Source organism: Alosa sapidissima, chromosome 3 (assembly GCF_018492685.1).
Source record: "Alosa sapidissima isolate fAloSap1 chromosome 3, fAloSap1.pri, whole genome shotgun sequence".
In the NCBI taxonomy this organism is placed as follows: domain Eukaryota; kingdom Metazoa; phylum Chordata; class Actinopteri; order Clupeiformes; family Clupeidae; genus Alosa; species Alosa sapidissima.
Genome location: NC_055959.1, coordinates 24,458,245 through 24,477,248, shown reverse-complemented (window position 1 = coordinate 24,477,248; position 19,004 = coordinate 24,458,245). Strand labels below are relative to the sequence as shown.

The 19,004-nt window shown below is 41.5% G+C and overlaps 3 protein-coding genes across 6 annotated transcripts; 2 read left to right on the top strand and 1 right to left on the bottom strand.

Annotated features, from left to right (window-relative positions):
- The first annotated feature begins 94 nt into the window (after nt 1–94).
- Nucleotides 95–7,617, top strand: mif4gdb (MIF4G domain containing b). Of its 4 annotated transcripts, XM_042085521.1 has the most exons (7): nt 301–709; nt 1,503–1,642; nt 1,755–1,864; nt 1,950–2,105; nt 3,026–3,118; nt 4,503–4,751; nt 7,294–7,617. In XM_042085521.1, exons 1-6 carry the CDS (start codon nt 672–674, stop codon nt 4,728–4,730), a joined length of 765 nt encoding a protein of 254 aa, XP_041941455.1. In that variant the 5' UTR covers nt 301–671; the 3' UTR covers nt 4,731–4,751; nt 7,294–7,617. The 4 variants fall into 4 exon arrangements, with proteins under 4 accessions (XP_041941457.1, XP_041941456.1, XP_041941455.1 ...); XM_042085523.1 differs by lacking the exons at nt 301–709; nt 7,294–7,617 and adding an exon at nt 95–231 and having other exon boundaries at nt 4,503–6,271; XM_042085520.1 differs by lacking the exon at nt 7,294–7,617 and having other exon boundaries at nt 4,503–6,271.
- On the bottom strand, nt 6,360–8,332 carry mrps7 (mitochondrial ribosomal protein S7). The gene is made up of 5 exons (XM_042085524.1): nt 8,244–8,332; nt 7,696–7,887; nt 7,538–7,601; nt 7,129–7,296; nt 6,360–7,007 (listed from the first exon to the last, which is right to left on the bottom strand). Exons 1-5 carry the CDS (start codon nt 8,285–8,287, stop codon nt 6,786–6,788), a joined length of 690 nt encoding a protein of 229 aa, XP_041941458.1. The 5' UTR covers nt 8,288–8,332; the 3' UTR covers nt 6,360–6,785.
- Nucleotides 8,060–18,200, top strand: gga3b (golgi associated, gamma adaptin ear containing, ARF binding protein 3b). Its single transcript, XM_042085517.1, has 17 exons — nt 8,060–8,596; nt 9,114–9,198; nt 9,282–9,357; nt 9,441–9,539; nt 9,618–9,741; nt 9,835–9,938; nt 10,035–10,115; nt 12,020–12,157; nt 13,527–13,608; nt 13,723–13,839; nt 14,211–14,483; nt 15,025–15,107; nt 15,366–15,538; nt 15,830–16,107; nt 16,442–16,611; nt 16,769–16,879; nt 17,187–18,200. The coding sequence occupies exons 1-17, from the start codon at nt 8,557–8,559 to the stop codon at nt 17,295–17,297; spliced, it is 2,145 nt and encodes a 714-aa protein (XP_041941451.1). The 5' UTR covers nt 8,060–8,556; the 3' UTR covers nt 17,298–18,200.
- The last annotated feature ends 804 nt before the right edge of the window (nt 18,201–19,004 follow it).

The following is a 19,004-nucleotide window of genomic DNA, read 5'->3' as shown; positions in this document are numbered from 1 at the left end:
TGTGAATGTGAAGTCTGATCAAAGTTTGTTGTCTATATAACCATGCCAAAACAGTGGTCCACTCCCCAACACTGAGTGTTATCAGTTTAAAACACTGGGGGGAGACAAACTGTCAATTATGCGAAGGCGCAGCATGAGCATCGTGTGTTGCAGAAAGTGAGACGAGAATTGACTTATTCGGGTGATATCGTTACCAGGTTTTATTGCAAACGACCCGTCGTGCACTACTAAGTAAGTATTAAACATAACCATATTCTTCTGGACTGTGTACACTAGAGCTTGCCATCCTAGCAACCACAGTTTAATGTGGCTGTGTTAGCTTATCATCCCAACCTAGTTTGCTGACGAACTTGGCTTTAAGGATTCCGACCTAGCCAAGCTAGCTAACTAGTAGACAGCTTTAGTATTATTCATCAACAGCAAGTTACAAGAGTCAAACATTATCCAGTGTCATTTTATGTTTCTGGTTACAAAATCAGAGAGTAGTTTGAAATCAGTACTGGTCAGCTGTTTGACGAGAATAATCTCGCTACAGCTTTACCTTCTAGGCTTCTAACGTTAAGTGACGAGCTTAGCCATTAATATACTTTTTACCATTGACTTGGATGGCATGTTGATCATACTTCATTTTGATGATTCTTTAAATAGACTGCATTCAGACCACTACTGGCATGTTATCGTACACGTATGTTTATCTACCTTGTTGGAAGTAAGTGGCCATCATCTGTTTCGGGCGTGATTGATTACAGAATTACGCCATGCATGCCCTCCCATACATCTATAATAGTGCATTCATATTTTTTGATATATTTAATGTGTAACTTATCAAAGAGTTACAGAGTAATGTCGTTGTTATTTGTGAACTTGTTGAAAGAACCGTTCTCTTTTTCTGAACCTATCTGATATAATCCCCTCTTATCCCCCAATGAAAGATGCGCTTTTAACACCGGTCAGGGATGAGTCCAGATTGATGACTATACATTTTCCGACCCGGCAGCCACGTGCAGTTGTGCATTGGTAACTGTATAGTCAGGTTAAACTTTAAACGCCCATATTTACTTTGAAACAGACCAATGCTAAATTGAAGGAAGAATGTCACTGCTCGTCTAAACTAAAATTGATCTGTCACAAAGTAAATCTGTCAATGAGATGCGAGCTTGTTGAAAGAACCTCAAAGCAGATAATCACAACAGACAATCTTCAAATAATGATTGAGGTTTCAGACAAGTAAACAAGCTTATGTGAAAATATAAATCTAAAATTCTTGCCAGCTTTCATTAGGCAACCCCAACCATATCAAACAGCATATCCCCTGGTTTTCTAAGTCCTCTGAGTCCTGAACAGGCAATTTATAACTTTAATAAATCATGGTTTGCATCTTGACATCTGGCTGTGTGTGTCAGTATTCCTAAGTGAAGGGGGCATATTCTATCTCTTCTTACTCTGCCCCAATGGTCAGTACACGGATATCTTGAATGAACTGGTTTTTTTTATATTTATAGGTTCCTTATCTCAGACGGAGTAAATGCGAGGTCCTTGGTGAGGAGTCTGGTGAACAGAATGGAGGGCTCAGGGAAGGAGGAGTACAAGATCCAGTCTTTTGACATGGAAACTCAGAAGCTACTTAAGACAGCCCTTAAAGGTGAGTGAATATAAATCTGATCAAGCAAGTTTCTGAGAAAGGCACAAGGACGCTTCCCCCCCCCCCCCCCCCCCCCCCCCTGCATTCTGACAGTCACTTCTCTCTGCCCTAGATCCCAGTGCGGTAGATCTGGAGAAAGTATCAAGTGTTATCGTAGATCAGTCTCTAAAGGATCAGGTTTTCAGCAAAGAAGCGGGGCGGATCTGCTACACCATTGTGCAGGTAGGTTTCTTTGTATCTCCTATAGTAACCTAAAGTGACCTGCATCCTAGCCTTGGGAACCTCATTTGTCCATGTGGATCTGCAGGCAGAGGCCAAGCAGAATAATGGCAGCGCGTTCCGTCGTAATCTCCTCAACCGCCTTCAGCAGGAGTTCAAAGGTCGAGAGGAGATGCGCAAGCGCTCTCTGCAGGAGTGGGTGTGTTATGTATCCTTCATCTGCAACGTGTTTGACTACCTCAAGGTACTGACTGATGCTGCTCACAGACCTCTTAATCTGTTAGACTAGGTTTAAATGAATGTTTTGACTATAAGTGTCTATAATGAAAAGTACAGAAGTCAGCACACTGGCTCCTTTTCAATGTAATCTTAATGAGATTCCCCAAACAACAGTAACGTTTCAAGCTTTCTGCTTTTCAGAAAGCTTAAATAGTTTTAATGACTCACATGACACTCACAGATGTGTGTATACCCCTTACCCAATAAATTGTGTATAGGAGAGACCCATAGAGTGTATTTGAATAACATCAGGCAAAAAGGCTGTCATGATTTCAATAAAGCTAAATTTAACTAGTGATGTCTATAATTTAAAAGAGTCCTTCATTCTTAAGAAACTTTTTTTCAGGAAAAAACAACATCCCTGAGTCCCATTTTTAGAGATTGCATGTAAAGAGGTTTCTTTGTTTTTACAGAGAAATTACAGTAGTCAGTATTTAAGTAAGCAAAGCACATATCTAGAAATTATGCTCTGAAATATCGATTTATAGACAGATAAGTAGACCTCCGCAGATTAAATGACAAAACGTAAATGTTCATAGGAGTGGTCTAATGTTGTGTAGATTTCTATAATTTTTTTATGTTGCACCGCCCTGGGTCCAGCACTGTGATGTGTGCATAGCACTGACAATTGTACAAGAGCCTTTCTTTGACATAAAACTAATGCATTTGTAACACAAGACAACAAAAACGGGATGTTTAATATAACATCCCAATTTCTCAAAATTACAAATGCTTAAAAAGATAACACAAGGCAACAAAAACTGGACTGTGATCATGACAAATAAACACTTTCGGAAGGCCTCTCAGTACATCTGATCAGTATATCCTGAAACAAGGAGAGCTCAGCAGGAACATTGTATGCTTCCTCTGTGTCTCCAAACCTAGGTGAATAATATGCCCATGATGGCTTTGGTGCATCCCGTTTATGACTGCCTGTTCCGGCTCACCCAGCCTGACTCTCTCAGGAACGAGGAAGAGGTAAACCAATAAATCTATTTGTCCATGCAAACAGAACCATCTGATGGTGTCCAGAGATAAAAGTGGGTACTAAATGATTTCATGCAAACCTTTAGAATAATGGTGGTAGTCAGCATATGTCTACACATTCCTTTATTTCAGAACTCATTGCAGTGCATATGAGATGATGATATGGATTCTGATTTCTGATGATATCCTTCATGAGACTTTATTCTGAATGATTTCTTCACTTCACATAAAGCTTGATATGTTGTGTATTACGGAGACTTGGCTGAATGTTGGTGAGTCTAGCTTGTTCTCTGAACTCTTGCCACTAGATTGCAATTACTTTAATTCCCAAGGACAACTGGGTGAGGAGGAGAAGTAGCAACTATTTTCAAGAAAAGATTACATTTTAGATGGAATTATTAAAACAGGGTTTTAAGTTGAATGCTGATAGTTAAACAAAGATACACTCGTTATCATCCAAAAATAGACCCTAGATTGTTCTTAGAGCGAAGTTGTACTCAATGTCCCATCTAAAAAATGTTTTTATTCTTTAGCTTTTAATAAAGTGAGCGTTGTAAGAGTTGCTCTTGTTATCTTCCTATTTTGGCTGTTTATTTATTTTTTTATCTTTATTATTATGATTATTATTATTTACCTTTTGTAATCACTCATTATTACTATTATTTTTATTTTTATTATTTTCATTTCCTTTCCTTAATATATTTCATTTTTGCACTTCTTTGATTATCTCTTGTATATTTTGTTGATATAGCCTTGTCTTTCCTTTTTTTAAATGTACAGCATGTGCTATATTTAAAAAAATACATTGATGTTTCTGTAATATTAGTTAAGAGCTGTCAACTAACAAAGGCAATAAACAAACTAATTCAGACATAAAACTGTTTTGGAGTAGCCTGGGTGTTCCCATGCTGCCTTGCGCGCGATTTGATTCACGCTGCTAAGGCAGCCTGGAGACCATGGAGCAAATTTTCGCCTGAGATAGGGAACCAATCACAGAATGGGGGAAAGCAAGACGATGATGAGCTATGCACAGACGCATTTGATAGACATCCGTGGCACCCAATAAACGGATCTAGGCATTATTTTCAAATACGAGAAAATAAACGTTTGGTTCCCAGACCACGTCTCATTGAGAAGTGGTGGCGCTAGCCAGGCTAGTTTTGGAGGACAAAGTTAAGGAGATGTTTTCCATGACCAAGAAAGGCATTTTAGTGAGAGCACCAGAGCTCATCTACAGCTACAATATGGAAACAGAAGTTACCCTGATTAACTTAACAGTGGAACATGTGTTCAAACTAAACACTGCTCAGCTTTTGCTACTGACTGTTAACTTTGGACAATATGAACTTTGCAGCCCTTTCCCGTTGTCTTGTAGGTGGACTGCTTGGTGCTCGCACTGCACCGCATCGGGGAGCAGCTGGAGAGGATGAGCTTGCAGCGCATGGACGAGCTCTTCTGCCAGCTGAGGGATGGCTTCCTGCTGCAGGAAAATCTCACCTCCCTGGGCCGCCTGCTGCTGCTGGAGGTGCTGGAGTTTCGGGCGGGTGGCTGGACCCTCAGTGACACGGCACAGAAGTACTACTACAGCGAGGTGGCCGACTGAGGGCATGGTGTGGGAGGAGAGGTGAGCGATGTAGGCGACGCATAAGGTACATTGGAGGGGGGGGGGTACCATAGGTGAGATGTTTACAAGGACAGTATGTTGCAGATGAGGGACTTGTGCAGGTTGGAGTGTTTAAGGGTCGAAGGTAGTGCTGCAGTTGAAGATGTTTAACAAGTTTGATTTGGCTTTTAAAAAGCTGGCAGTGTATGCTTACTTATAGAGGTAATATGGGTTCTGGTAACTCAGACATGAAAGATATGGATAGTAGTGTATTTAATTTTTTATTTTGCTTATGCACTATGCCATTTGCACCTATATAATTTAACATACCGTACTCATTTGAAGTCTGAGGTATTAACAAACAAACTAATTCAGACATAAAACTGTTTTGGAGGACAAAGTTAAGGAGATGTTTTCCATGACAAAGAAAGGCATTTTAGTGAGAGCACCCGAGCTCATCTACAGCTACAATATGGAAACAGAAGTTACCCTGAACAACTTAACAGTGGAACATGTGTTCAAACTAAACACTGCTCAGCTTTTACTACTGACTGTTAACTTCAGTTAGCTCTATATAGTATTATATATCATTTCTGTGTTTGTTTAATAGGACAATTACCTCTGGTGCTAAACCGTTTTGATGCTTTAAGGAACGATTTGCCAAATATTCAAATTTCCCATTACTATCCGTGAATAAGATTGTCATAGGAAATGGAATTCATTACAATACTGTTATCTCAATGTACACTGCAACACAAAGACTGTTAGGACCCATCACTGTACTTGCACCTAACGTATGATCAGACAAGCTAGTAGTAAGTAATTTTCGCTGGAATTTTAGCAATATTTCATTTCAAACCCTTACCTATTGCAGCTTTAAAATAATGTTTACATATGCAGTATATTTATTTAAAGACATGGGAACATGAAGTTCATGTAAACACACCATACAAACAGTCAACAAATCAACAAGAGCTGTCAGACTGGGGTATAATCAGCAATAGTTTTAGAATATTGTTGCTGTGCCTTTCAATCTTGCAATTATGGCATTTTATAGTAGTTCTGGAGTCTGGAGGGTTATCTCCTTGGATTTTGTAAACATATAGCATATATTTGACTTGTGAGGTAGTGTTGTAGCATTGTTCTGCTTCCCTTAAAGAAGATTCTATTTTGTTATAAAAAACTCAACAAAGCTCAAACTAATTATGAACTTAAAAGTATGAGGAATTTGTTATTTTGTATCTTTCCAAAGACTTATTGAACTGGTTGACACACACAGTACTTAATATGTCAACTGCAGAAGCTATTCTTTGTACATTCATAAGCAGATTCCATTTGTGTTATAACACATGGACTCGCTATTTTTAAATGTTACATGATTGCTGCTTTGTTGGAATATGTAGAAGGAATACATTTGTCACAAGTTTTCATATGGGGTGTTTTGTATATTTCTACAAATTTCTACAAAAAGTCTGTTCACTTTTCTTAAGCGGTTGACTGAATCCTTTGAACAATGCTGGCTTCAATAAAAATATGATATGAGGTGAATTTGTAATTAACAGTTAATGTTGTGTACTGACGAGAACAATTACAAGTGCTTGCATAAACATGGGCAAAATTACATTTATATTCATTAAAGATATTAATTTATTTTCACAACGTACAAGCCCCATCATATTTCACACAGATTCCCTCCCTGTTCTACAAGACATATTAAAGCTTTCTGAGCTTCTGCAGTCCACATGCTATGGCATTTTCACCAGGCCCTCTTAGTCTAACCTTTTAGTCAAGCATTTAATCATTTTTGTTTTGTTTCCAACATGACAAAGCATTTCGCAGCTTCTCAAAAGGAGATTTGCCGTAATTCCTTTTGCAGAGTGTCAGGTAGTTGGCATCGCCTCTTCAGTGACACAAGGTGAAATGTATGTATTATATACAGACCCAGCGCAGACCACTGGGAACACAAGAGCACATATTTTACCTCCCTCCCTTGTTTGAGAGGTAGGAAACGCCACTGTCCATTGTAACACAGTCTGAAAGCTGAACAACAGCAGTTTACCACCAACGGTAGTGTGCGTACGCTCTGTTGGCCTCTGCCATCTTGTGTAGTTCATGCTTCTTCTTGATCACGTTGCCTTCGTTTGAGAAAGCAGCCAACATCTCCTGGGAAAGTTTTTCATACATGTGTGTGCGACGGTGCCTATGGTCCCGGCACTCTGTGATCATCCACTTCATGGCCAAAAAACGACGCCGGTTGTCTGTCAGAGGAATGGGAACCTGCAAGGGGCCAACAGTAACAGTTTTAGCATCCACGAAGAACTGAAGGCAGTCAATATCAATTGTCTATTCCACCTTCATGTGTAGACATACACAGCATTCATGGGACCCGTGACCTCACCTGATAGAATTTGCCCCCTCTTTGTATGCTGGCTAGACCAATGACTGGCTTGCAGTTCTCCAGAGCCTGATGGAAGATGGTGTAAGGATTACATTCAATCTCCATCTTGGCTGCTGGTCCAGCTTTGTGATATTTCTCTACCTGTTTCCTTTTTATGCTCTCCAGGGTCTGAAAGGTGCAAATAAAGAAGAAGAATGTGAGATTAGACCCAACCTGAGGTTTTACAGGTTGTTAAACATACAACATTTTGAGCTACAGCATCTGTGTGCAAGCATAACTATTACAGGTAATACAATAAAATCCACAACAAGTAAGATCAGTAAAATAAAACCCATTGCAATTAAGAATTGTATAATATTCAAATATTTGTTTGAGATTTAAACGGTTTGTACACACTACATAGACCTACCTCAGTCATGATTTCCCTGGCAAGAATCTTTTTACCTTCCTGCATCATCATATTGACAAATTTACTGCATAAAGAAAGAAGAAAAGGGAAGAGATTGTGAGGCTTTAACTTTGCTACTTATTCCATGCATTGATGAATGAGGGGTACTGAAAACCTACTTCATTAACGGGTCATTGAAGCCAGAGCTGCTGACACCCGACAATGCCGCCTTGATTGGACGAACTTTCTTCAGCTCACGGTCGTCAATTTCTTCGGGAGTAAGCTCAGTCTCAGGTTTGTTATACACGTCTTTAGTTGTCTCCGGCTCCAGATAGTATGGATTGTACCGACTCCATCTCACTAACGTTAACCTTTAAGACAATGTATTCGCAGAGCAATTTGATTGAGCAACCCACGTTACAAACAGATAGAGGAATGATATGCTGTTCTCATCACACTCACACTACCATTTAGAGACAATAACAGAGCACTAGAATATCATTGCCATTATATCTATCATAGACAGTTAACGTTAGGTGCGTTGAGGTTCATGGTTAGGTTAACGTTAGCTAAAAACACTGCTATCCCTGCTAGTCAGTTCAGCCACTAAATGCAAGAGATTGCAAGGAAATAAACCCTCACAAACTATCTTCATTTATTTATAAATATGTAGGCACTTACAGGAGCACCCATTACGTTTAAGGTAAGTAAAAGTCGGTATACATACCTCGGACTCCAAGGTTTGAGCAAGTGTGTCATGTACGCAGCCATGTTGAAAATGCGGAATGTCAGAAGAGGACCTCTGAAACAGGCAGGGAGCAGATTGCCTGTTTTTAAAAAACAATCCAGAATCACAACTCTGTTCATCATTCCCATGATATATTAATGATGTAGTGACATGCAATGTTTAGGTTTTATTTATTACAATCCAATAAATGTTGATGTATATGTACATGATGCAATAGCACAACGAGTAAACACCATTCATTTTAATGCCACCCATTCATACGAGCACAGTTTACGGGACGCTATGAGAGGCTATGGCGTACCAGGAAGGCGAGTCGCTGGAATCATGGCTCAGTGAGTTTATTTGCTCTCAACTCAGTAATTTGCATGAAGAAATATATCAGACCAATAGCTGTTCTTGCATTATTTGTGAATGGTGTGATGATAAATGTGCGTAACGTTGCCGCTGATCAAGTCACATTGTCGTATTTAGCTGTCATTCCAAGCTAAGGACTAGCACCATTCAAACCCAGTCTCGACTAAATGATGCTCGGCGAAAAGCTCTGGAGTCATGCGGTTGAGCAATCTGTTCCTTGGCCACAAACCACAGTGGATAAAACGTGTGCCTTTTTAACTGTAGCACTGTCCCAGTCCATATAACTTGCAATTTACGTGTACATGTATGGTCTTGATTTAACATTTTGTGAACTGCCTGTGGAACGCTGTAATATCCTGTGGCTACTTTGTCGCAAGCACACTTCCCTTTTGCCACTGTCAGAATGTGTGCTGTTATGGGAACAGACCTTCTCAGAGTATGATATGATAAGCTTGACTCTCATATCAAGTAACTGGGAACTTGTATTCTCTTCAGACAAAGCCACACACCCAACTAATAGGCAGGAAGACTGGGAGTACATAATTGGTTTCTGCGACCAAATCAACAAGGAACTGGAAGGGTATAAACATTCATACAAATATCCATGTCAACTTTAGTCTTTCTGCACTTTTTTTACCCTTCAATGTCCCTCTTGTTTTCCAGACCACAAATAGCAGTTAAACTACTCATTCATAAAATCCACTCACCTCAGGAATGGGAGGCACTTCAAGCTTTAACGGTTAGTATCATTTTTAGCAGTGAGAGCCACCCGTGTTTGCTATCTGCAGTCTGACTGCCTTCTCGTGCATTATGCAATTGCAGGTATTAGAGGCATGCATGAAGAACTGTGGGAAGAGGTTTCATAATGAAATCGCAAAATATAGATTCCTAAATGAACTAATCAAAGCTGTTTCACCTAAGGTAAGCTGGCTTTTTTAAGACATCCATATATTTATCAACATGGAAGATAAGGAATTTACCAGGACTTTCTGTCTGTAGTACTTGGGAGATTCTGTACCAGAGAAAGTGAAAACCAAAATAATAGAGATCCTGTATAGCTGGACTGTGGCTTTTCCCAATGAAACCAAAATCAGTGATGCCTATCAGACCCTGAGAAGACAAGGTAAGAGTCTGTGTGCCACCGCTAAAGCACCCTCTTTATGGCAGGCCCCTCTCATGTAGGATGCTGTTTGATGAACCCCTGCCTTCTCTGCAGGACTCATTACCTCAGATCCAGAGCTCCCTGTTGACCGGATGTTGCTACCATCTCCTCCGACTCGGCCCAAAAACCCTGTGTTTGACAACGAGGACATGGGAAAGGTGCGTCCTGACATCGTCTTTGTGGCAGTGTGAGTGTGGTGGCCACCTGGCCAATAAGGAGTGGAGTGGGCTGACTCAAATGTGTTTTGTTCACAGCTGCTGGCAGAGCTGCTGAAAAGTAAGAACCCAGAGGACCTTCAGGAGGCCAACCGACTCATCAAGAGCATGGTGAAGGAGGTGAGACACCAGAGCCTCTAGCCCTGAGCAGTGTTGTAGTACTTGAGTCCAGGACTCGGACTCGAGTCCGAGTCATGAGCTTAATTTAGAGACTCGTGACTTTGACTTGAGCACTGAATGACTCGAACTTGGACTCGGACTCATACATTCAGACCATGCAGACTCGGAAATTGAGACGAGGACTTGACTTTTTTGTAATGTCATTAGGCTATAATTGTAATATGTCATTAGAATATTATTTGGTATATGATTTTAATATCTAAATTATTTTTAGTATTAATATTAGTGCAATGGAATGTTACTGCTTCATGTCATACATCACACATCACGCCATGTTCCTACAATAACGGACGTTAACTTTAATGGTGCCAAATGCCTGGAGACATGAATACCCCGAAGGTTGTCAGTTTTGTATTTAATAGTGACTCGACTCAGATGAGTAGTGGACTCGACTCGGACTTGACTTGGAATTTTTTTTAATGACTTGGACTTGACTCGGACTTGAATACTGGAGACTCAAACCTGGACTCGGACTCGAGGCATAGTGACTTGACTACAACACTGGCCTTGAGTCAGACCAGACAATAGCAGTAGACCTCTCTACTTGACTTAAAACAAAGCATTTTGTTTTATTCAATTTCCACCATTCTATTCAATTTCACTTTGACAAATGTCTGATTTTATCTGTGGCTTGCGGGATTTGGCAACATTTGCACCAAATAAGGGGAAGCTCCTCTCACACTGAGCATTATGTCCTATTTTTGAATATGCCTCTGAAGAACATGAAATATTATGAACACAACACAGTAAACTGGTCAGTTGTGATGCTATCCTCACGTTCGCATCAAATTTATGGGACCCATCTTGGAAGCGTAGGAGGTGCTGTGTTGTGTGTACACCCAAGCGTAGGAGGTGCTGTGTTATCGTCCATTCCCAGAGGGGTATTTCACAAAGGCAGAATTAAGACATCCAAGATAAGTGATAAAGCGAGGTTTGACATAGCGTTGTCTGGTCATCCTAGCTCAACTCGTTTCACTAATGTCAATCCAGGATGAGTAGGAGCGACTATGTCAAGCCAGGTGTGAGTAATTCAGGATGTGTGCGCGTTCTTGTTTCTGCTCCAAAGTGCCCACGGTTGGAATAAAAAAGATGCGGAAAATAGCGTAATTCACACAAAGTGAACAACTGCTTTTGATATAGACTAACAATGAAGTATAGTTGTACTTTTTGGAAAAGGGAATCATGGCTATTTCTGTAAAACAGCAGAAGTAGGTGTGGTAGACCAACTGAATGCAAATTTACGTATGCACCCACGTGTGAGTGCTTCCTTGTCTCGGCACGCAACGTCATTAAGAAAGCTTGCCACTGCAAAGATGCACATAGTATGATATACCTTAATATTATAGTTGAAAATACCTTTGAAAACTTGCCCCTTCACTTCCAATCAACTACAGTTGGCTATTCATCAAACATCAATAAAATAAGCAAACAATGAGTACCTAGGCCTATGTTAATAATTATAAGGATATCACAATTAAAATAATAATTATATGGTAGTAGGCAGACAATCTGTTTTGTTTTGCGAGCAAATACATTTAGCAAATAGTTTATAAATGGAATAAAGCTCCTTAAAAATGAGCACGGAGGTCTGATGTGAATGACAGCTAGCTGAACCGATAAGAGGACATAATTACCATTAGAATTAACTTAGCTTGGCTGTTAGTCTGGTCGGGACCAGGCTAGGTGCAGAAAATAAATCCCCATGGTAATTTATGTGCCATCTCTTTTGTGAAACCAAGTGAAGGCTAAATTCATCCAGGATAACTTAAAAATCCCAGCTTAATCCCTTATCTAGGTTTTGTGAAATACCCCTCAGGAGACTCATTTTGAGAGTGTGTTTACAGGATGACGTCAGGGTGCAGAAAATGACAAAGCGCATGAAGACCCTGGAAGAGGTGAACAATAATGTCAAGCTACTGAGCGAGATGCTAAGCCACTATGACAAAGACAGGTCCTCCGAGTCAGATCGAGACCTTATCAGGGTGAGATGCAACTCCTAGACCCTTGTGCTCACTCTGCACTCAGGGCCAGATGTACTAACGCTTTTGCGCCCATTTCAGGCGTATTTGTTTCGCAATGTGCGTGTAAAATCATTGCGAGGTATGTACAAACAGGCCGCAATGATGTAAAGTGGCAGATTGCGATTGTCATGTCATGCATATGCATTCATGGGAGGATCCAGGGGAAAGTGGGAGTTTAGCGTAAAAAGATGGGAGGGGAAGAGTAAAGAGCGCCTAGTTATGTATTCCGCGGTATGTACAAAAACTGCTCCTGAAAGCGCACGTCTATTCTGCGCCTAAATACTTCCGCCTTGTAAAAGCAGGTGTTAATCCACATTGCAGTTCAATGCGTCAATAAGAGAACCTTTCAAAGACAACAGAATCGCTATTTAGAACACCAGTTTTTGTGGTGAAAGTATTTGTACTACCAAAAGCAACCTTAAAGCAACACCAAATAGTTTTTTGTACTTTAAAATAATGTTTCCAAAATCGTTTCAGTGGTATATCAACTCGTAACAGGGTGAACGGCACTTTCTGCATTCGCTTCGCGGCCCTGTATCGGCTATAACCGCACTATGTAAGTTTGCCGGATCGGGTAGCGGTTCTGTAGTTCGATGGAATGAGACATGAGAAACTTCAGATTTGACTTGCATCTGATGTCGCAATACATCGTACTTTAATAAAATCATGCAACATATTCTACCTTGTGTGGACATCTGTGGACATTGTTATTTGCAAAGCTGGTTCTGGATAAAGAAATAGTGCATGCTACAGAGGAAAAGTTCTTTGGTGTTGCTTTAACTTTCGTTGGCCTTTCGCATGTCTTACTTTCACTTTCACGTCATTCACTTAAACTTTCCTACTTGCTAGATTTGACCAATCTCCCATAGCCTACATGCACAAGTAGTTTGAGTAGAACTGATCTTCATTATCTCCCTGCTTGTTGACATCTTATCATGTATGGTATTATTTCATGATCGCTAAACGTTTGATTCTTTTTAATGTTGTCATCAGTTAACTTCATTCAACTGCGCTTATAGGCGCTTCAGTTGTGGACGTTCGTAAATTGCGTTTATGGGCGGAGAAGGGCAGAGAAAGGCGCAGTTTACACTAAGGATTGAACGATTGATAAATACGACGGAAACTTGGGTCTGACAGCGCTAGCAATCTGCGGTGTGTCCATGGCGCTGATAACGCTACTTTCGCCAATGTACGTACATCTGGCCCTCAGTGTCATAATCCAGGGAACTTTACACAACCACAATCTATTTCAATATTAACCACTGTATTAGCTATTATTATAACCATTAATTGTTAACTATTACTTTGAATTAAAAAAAAAAAAAATCAGGAGCTGTATGACCGCTGTGACAAGCTGAGGCGCACCGCTTTTAAACTGGCCACTGAGACGGAGGACAACGACTCCAGTCTGGGTACATGTCATGGACCTTTTTTCACCTAACTCATTCCCCAGCTTCCTTAATTCATCACTTCCTCCAAGCCAGTTTTCTACCTCTTTTCACAAAGGTTGACCTTTTCCTCTACAGGTGATATTTTGCAGGCCAGTGATGACCTTTCAAAGGTCATTAGTCTGTACAGGAGGGTTGTGGAGGGGCAGACAGACAACGGAGACAGTGATGATCCAAGGCCAGCTGGCCCTGAGAGTGAGTACCACTTTCTCTTAGCCCTTAGAGTTCCTCTACAGTCACTGGGAATAGGTCAAGTGGGGGCCCTGATTTGAGTGGCAAAGTCTAAATGTAAAAAATTCTGTTTGTTAATTTAATGCCATGACCAAGATCATAATTGCAAACATTGCATAAATGATGGGCCTACGTTTGACTTTTGCATGGTGTGATGATTGTGATCAGTATATATTTTCATTTACTACATGATGTTATTTTAAGTTGTTAGAATGTAACACAAATAATCATCCCTGTGTTGTACCTATGTAAATGCCTGTACCCTCAGTATTGTGCAACAGGGTAATTTCTGTGCGTATCGTTTTAACCGTCTTCCATCACCTGTGATTCCACAGGTAATGCTGGGGCTGAAGTCACAGACACGCTGATTGATCTGGCAGGCTTTGATGCCACAAATCCTCCATCTCCACAGTCAGTCCCTCCCCCAGCCATCTCTAATCTCTCCCCAGCCAAACAGACGGCCACCTCTATTCCTGTCCTCCCGCCTCCGCCTCGCCGATTGGCTGGGCCTGCGGGCAGCCATGCCAGTCAGACTTCAAGCCCCAGTCGACACATCGCCAAGCAGTCTGCTTCTCTCTCCCTGCTTGATGAAGAGCTGCTATCTTTAGGTGCGACACTTCTGTTGCTACATGTTAAGCTGATCCTCTTTAATTTAGAGATTGTGACTACAGATGTCTTACTATCTATTAACACACTCTTAGGGCTTTAAACATGTGACTGCCATTTGCAAATTAATATTTCCTGAGTCTTCTTGCACCCACTCCAGCAAAAGCTCAACCTTTTAACCTTTTTAACATGTCCAATTAAGTGTTTTTAATATGTTACAAAACATATCACGAGCGAAATGACCAGTAAACACTGTGGCTAAGCATTTCTGGTTTAGATGAGCAGTGTGCTACAGTAGTTGACATTTCAGAGTAACAAATCAGAACAGCTCGAAGTTGGATGGAACCCAGTCCTGATTGAACTGCGCTGTGTAGTTTTTAGGGTTTAATACATGGCTGGAGTGTGTCTTTAACAATCTGTAATTTGTCTCATAAAATTAGGAAAAGGACTCTCCAATTAAAATATCGACACAGCATACTTACAGCTCTCTTGCAGTAGAGAAGAAGGGATGACAAAACTAATGTGGTTAATGTTTCTGTTCAGGTTTGAATGACCCAGCCCCAGGTCTTAGTAACCAAACACAGAAGGCCGATGACTTCGCCAAACACCAGTGGGCATCATTGCAGGTGAGATGTCTTGACCTGCTTGAGAACCCAAGGCCTAGATATGTGGGAGATTAAGCAGTGGCTATGATTAAAGTCAGCATTCCAATCCCATCTTGTGAATTCACTGACTGCCAGGGAAATGGCCATTAAGAAAGGTTTTGGTTTGTGAAGAGGGCCTGGCTGGTCACATTTCACTTGAGATGTGAGGGTAAGGCTGATCACATTTCACTTATGATTCTAGTGAAATGGGACGATTACCTTAAGGGTTTTTTTCTTCAGGTCACTGATACAGGTTTGGATCCATTCAGCCTGCAGGCCACAGGGCCAGCCTTCTCCGCAGCACAGACCTCTGCGTCTGTGTTCCCCCCTACCAGCCAGACGTTCACAAAAAACACCCCCTCTGGTCATGGTCTGCAAGATCTTTCCATGTTGAACTTGGGGGAGCCTAAAAGGTAACTATAAACACTTCCATTTGTTGATTTACTTTTTATGTCCTGAAAATTGCAGATAGGATAACACGAGAACCACACTGTTATCAGGAACAGTGCTGAATGACATTCATTATACTGACTTTTAAAGTCAATGTAAATGGATTTCTATTTCTTAATTTGTTTTGCCATGTAGCTCAAAGTGGCAATATCAGACAACAGTACACTTAACATTTTTGAAAAGCTTGAAAGGTTTATCCTGATGTTTTTAGTCTGAATTTGAAGTTTGCTTACATGTCGTATTTCCCTCACCAGCTTGCCTGCACAGCCCATCACTGGCAACCCCTTTGTGACGGCCTCCGCTGTTCCTGTGCCACTGGGCCATGCCACTCCAAACCCTCTCCTTCAGATGGGGGCGCTCCCGGGCTCGCCCATGCTGAGTCACACCCGTGCCCACGCCATCAGCTCTGCGCCAGGAAGCCCTCTCTTCCGCTCACTGTCACCCACCCCTTCCTCCCTGCAGGGCAGCCCTGCCAAAGGCCCCGAGATCTCCATGACAAACCTCCATGTACCGCTTGACATCATTAAGCCCAGTGAGTTGACATGCATCATACACAGGAAAAGGAAATGTTTGAAACAGTGTTTGAAATCAGGTGCTTGGTACACTGAGAGTTGGCACTGTCAGGGTGCATTTTTGCAGGATTTCACCCTCAAAAATAAGACATTGTTGAACGGATTTCGTTATCAAGTTATAATCTCATAAGCTAATTTTAATCAAGTCACTTAGTATCTCTATTTCCATTTTAGTCATTCAGTATAATGAGACAGTCCCCTAAAACTGACTGTTTAGGGGTTTCATCGCTGGTCTCATTTGGCTGATGATTGTAATGTAATGTGTGGTGAGGGAGTGTTTGTGCTGTTCTACAGGTAAAGTTCTGCCTGTAACCGCATACGATAAGGACGGGGTGCGCGTGCTGCTCCACTTTGCTTCTGAGTGTCCGGCAGGCAGAACAGATGTGCTGGTAGTGGTGCTGTCCATGCTCAACACAGCACCTTTGCCCATTCGCAACGTCAGTCTGCAGGCAGCAGTCCCCAAGGTAGGACAGCGTGCGTGCGTGCGTGCGTGTGTGCGAGAGAGAGAGAGAAACTTACACAAATATACACAGAGGAGTTTAAAAGTATACTCCGTCAAAACCGGTTGCTGAAGTCTTCTTTCATCATCGTGGCTTTGACCTCATCTGTTTCTTTGTCAAGTCCATGAAGGTGAAGCTACAGCCTCCATCCGGGACAGATCTGGCACCATTTAACCCCATCCTGCCCCCACCCTCCATCACCCAAATCATGCTGCTGGCCAATCCCCTAAGGGTACGTGTCTCTATCAGCATAGCAGCCAATCAATACTGAGCATCAAATTACATTATTGATAGCCCGCTGCTGCCTTTTGTCATTTACCTAATTGCACTTTGCAGTTATCTGTGCTCGTCTGATTGTGTTCAAATATTTATTTTCAAGTAAGTGAAATTACTCAAACCTTTAACATGCAAGAAATCAATGGCAGCCATTATACATTGGAGCAGTATAATCAGAGAGGGTCGAAGGATCTTTGGCATAATGCAGGTGTATGACCTACTTAGTTTGTAACATATCCCACGGGTTGTGTCTTTCCCTTTAGGAGAAGGTGCGACTGCGCTTCAAGCTGATGTTTCTGCTCGGCGAGAGGCAGTATGCGGAAGTGGGCGAGGTGGACCAGTTTCCCCCGCCAAGCCAGTGGGACAAACTATGACCCATGACCTCTGAACCCTGACCTACGGCTCCGGACCCTCTGTGTCCAGTGACCGCCTCCGCAGGGGAACGCCGGGAGGTGCGGGGGAAGAGTGCTGTTTCCAGGTGTCGCGCAGCTTGCACTGTCACCCTTTTTATTCCAGTGTGCTTCTCATTGTGTTGCTGACCAAAGGAAAAAAAATAGTGCAGGTCCACCAAGTGTAAGTATCACATCTTACAGCATTGACGAGCAGAACAACGCTTCGTCCTGACTGCTGAACACAACCAACATGTGTAATGTGGGCTAACATGGAAAACAGGACACAGTCCCATAATGTCCTGCATTCAGATAAGCACACAGATGGACAGGACCATCTCTTAATCCATGTGGAGGTGAGATGACATAGTATAGCATTTCATAGCATATGTTCTGTTTATTCCTTTTATATTTTGGTTATAAAGTGGACAAGGCAAAGTTATCATGATAGAGGTTCAGGCGAGACATGAGTTAACCAATCTGTTATTTACATACTGTAATTGTTGTCTGTAATATAAACTGAATCAGTGACAAGCACCTTTAAAGGTACACTAAGTAAGTTTTCACCTTTCCAGCAGCTGAGCTCACTGTAGGTGGGTTTAACTGCTCCTTATGTAGATGGCCAGAAACATCATATGGGTCTACACTTTAATGGGCTGAAAATGAATCCACATAAATGGTATATACTAGCTATTTAAGGATTCTTTCTCTTGTTATTGTACCTTTAAAGATGCTATAGTAGGTACAGTTGTGGTGTCAAGGGGTCTGAAAGCCTGACAATTTAAATGGCCGGCGCATGTAGTCCTTTAAGCATTTCACAGTGTGCCATAAATTTGCCATATGTATTACTCCTAAGCCCCTCATCCCCTGACACATCTTACCAAAGAGTAAATACCCTCAAAGGCTCCACAGGAAACAGGACATTGGCATTCATACAGGCTTATGAGGTTGCAAATACACTAGTGGACTTCCAGTGTCAAGGTTACTAGTTTTACATCTGCAGTAATTGTTTAAGTTATAGTTGAAGTGATGTTTTATACTTACGAACCTGGGATGTGTACACCACCTTTGATAAGGTATTACTGCAGTAAGCACTGGATAGTGCTAGGAAAGTGACACCAAGGAAGAGAGCTTCATGACTATTATCTCCTCTGCAGCAGAACAGGAACTTCTGGGTGTTAACATAACTTGCTTACTTGACACTAAAATCCATCTGAACTCCTGATGCAGTGTGATGGACCCTGGTGATCGCTACAGAGCTACTGATGTGACTTAGCCCATTTTAATACCACCATGCCTTTTAGCAAAAGTACATATCATAGTTTCTGTTTACTACAGTTACATCTTTAGGGCAAACCACTATTTCAGGAGCTTGCTTGATGGGAAAAGAACTGATAGGAAACACATGCTTGTGTTCATATAATGCCCCCATAGCTAGGAGAGGTTATTTTGAAGCCAGTTTGTGCAATGGTGTTGGAGCCACTGATGGGGTTTTAGTCAGAAGACACTATTTTATGTTCGCTTTCGTCTCTGACTTAGTGGTGGATTAGTGAAAGATATTCATTATAGTGGAATATCACAGGAAACCTGGAGCCTGTGTTGGCTCAAACTGTGCTGTTGTATTTACTCCACAGGTCCCAGAGGAATGCTTTTCTACATCAGTAGTGTAACCTGGTCCACAGCCTAAAATAT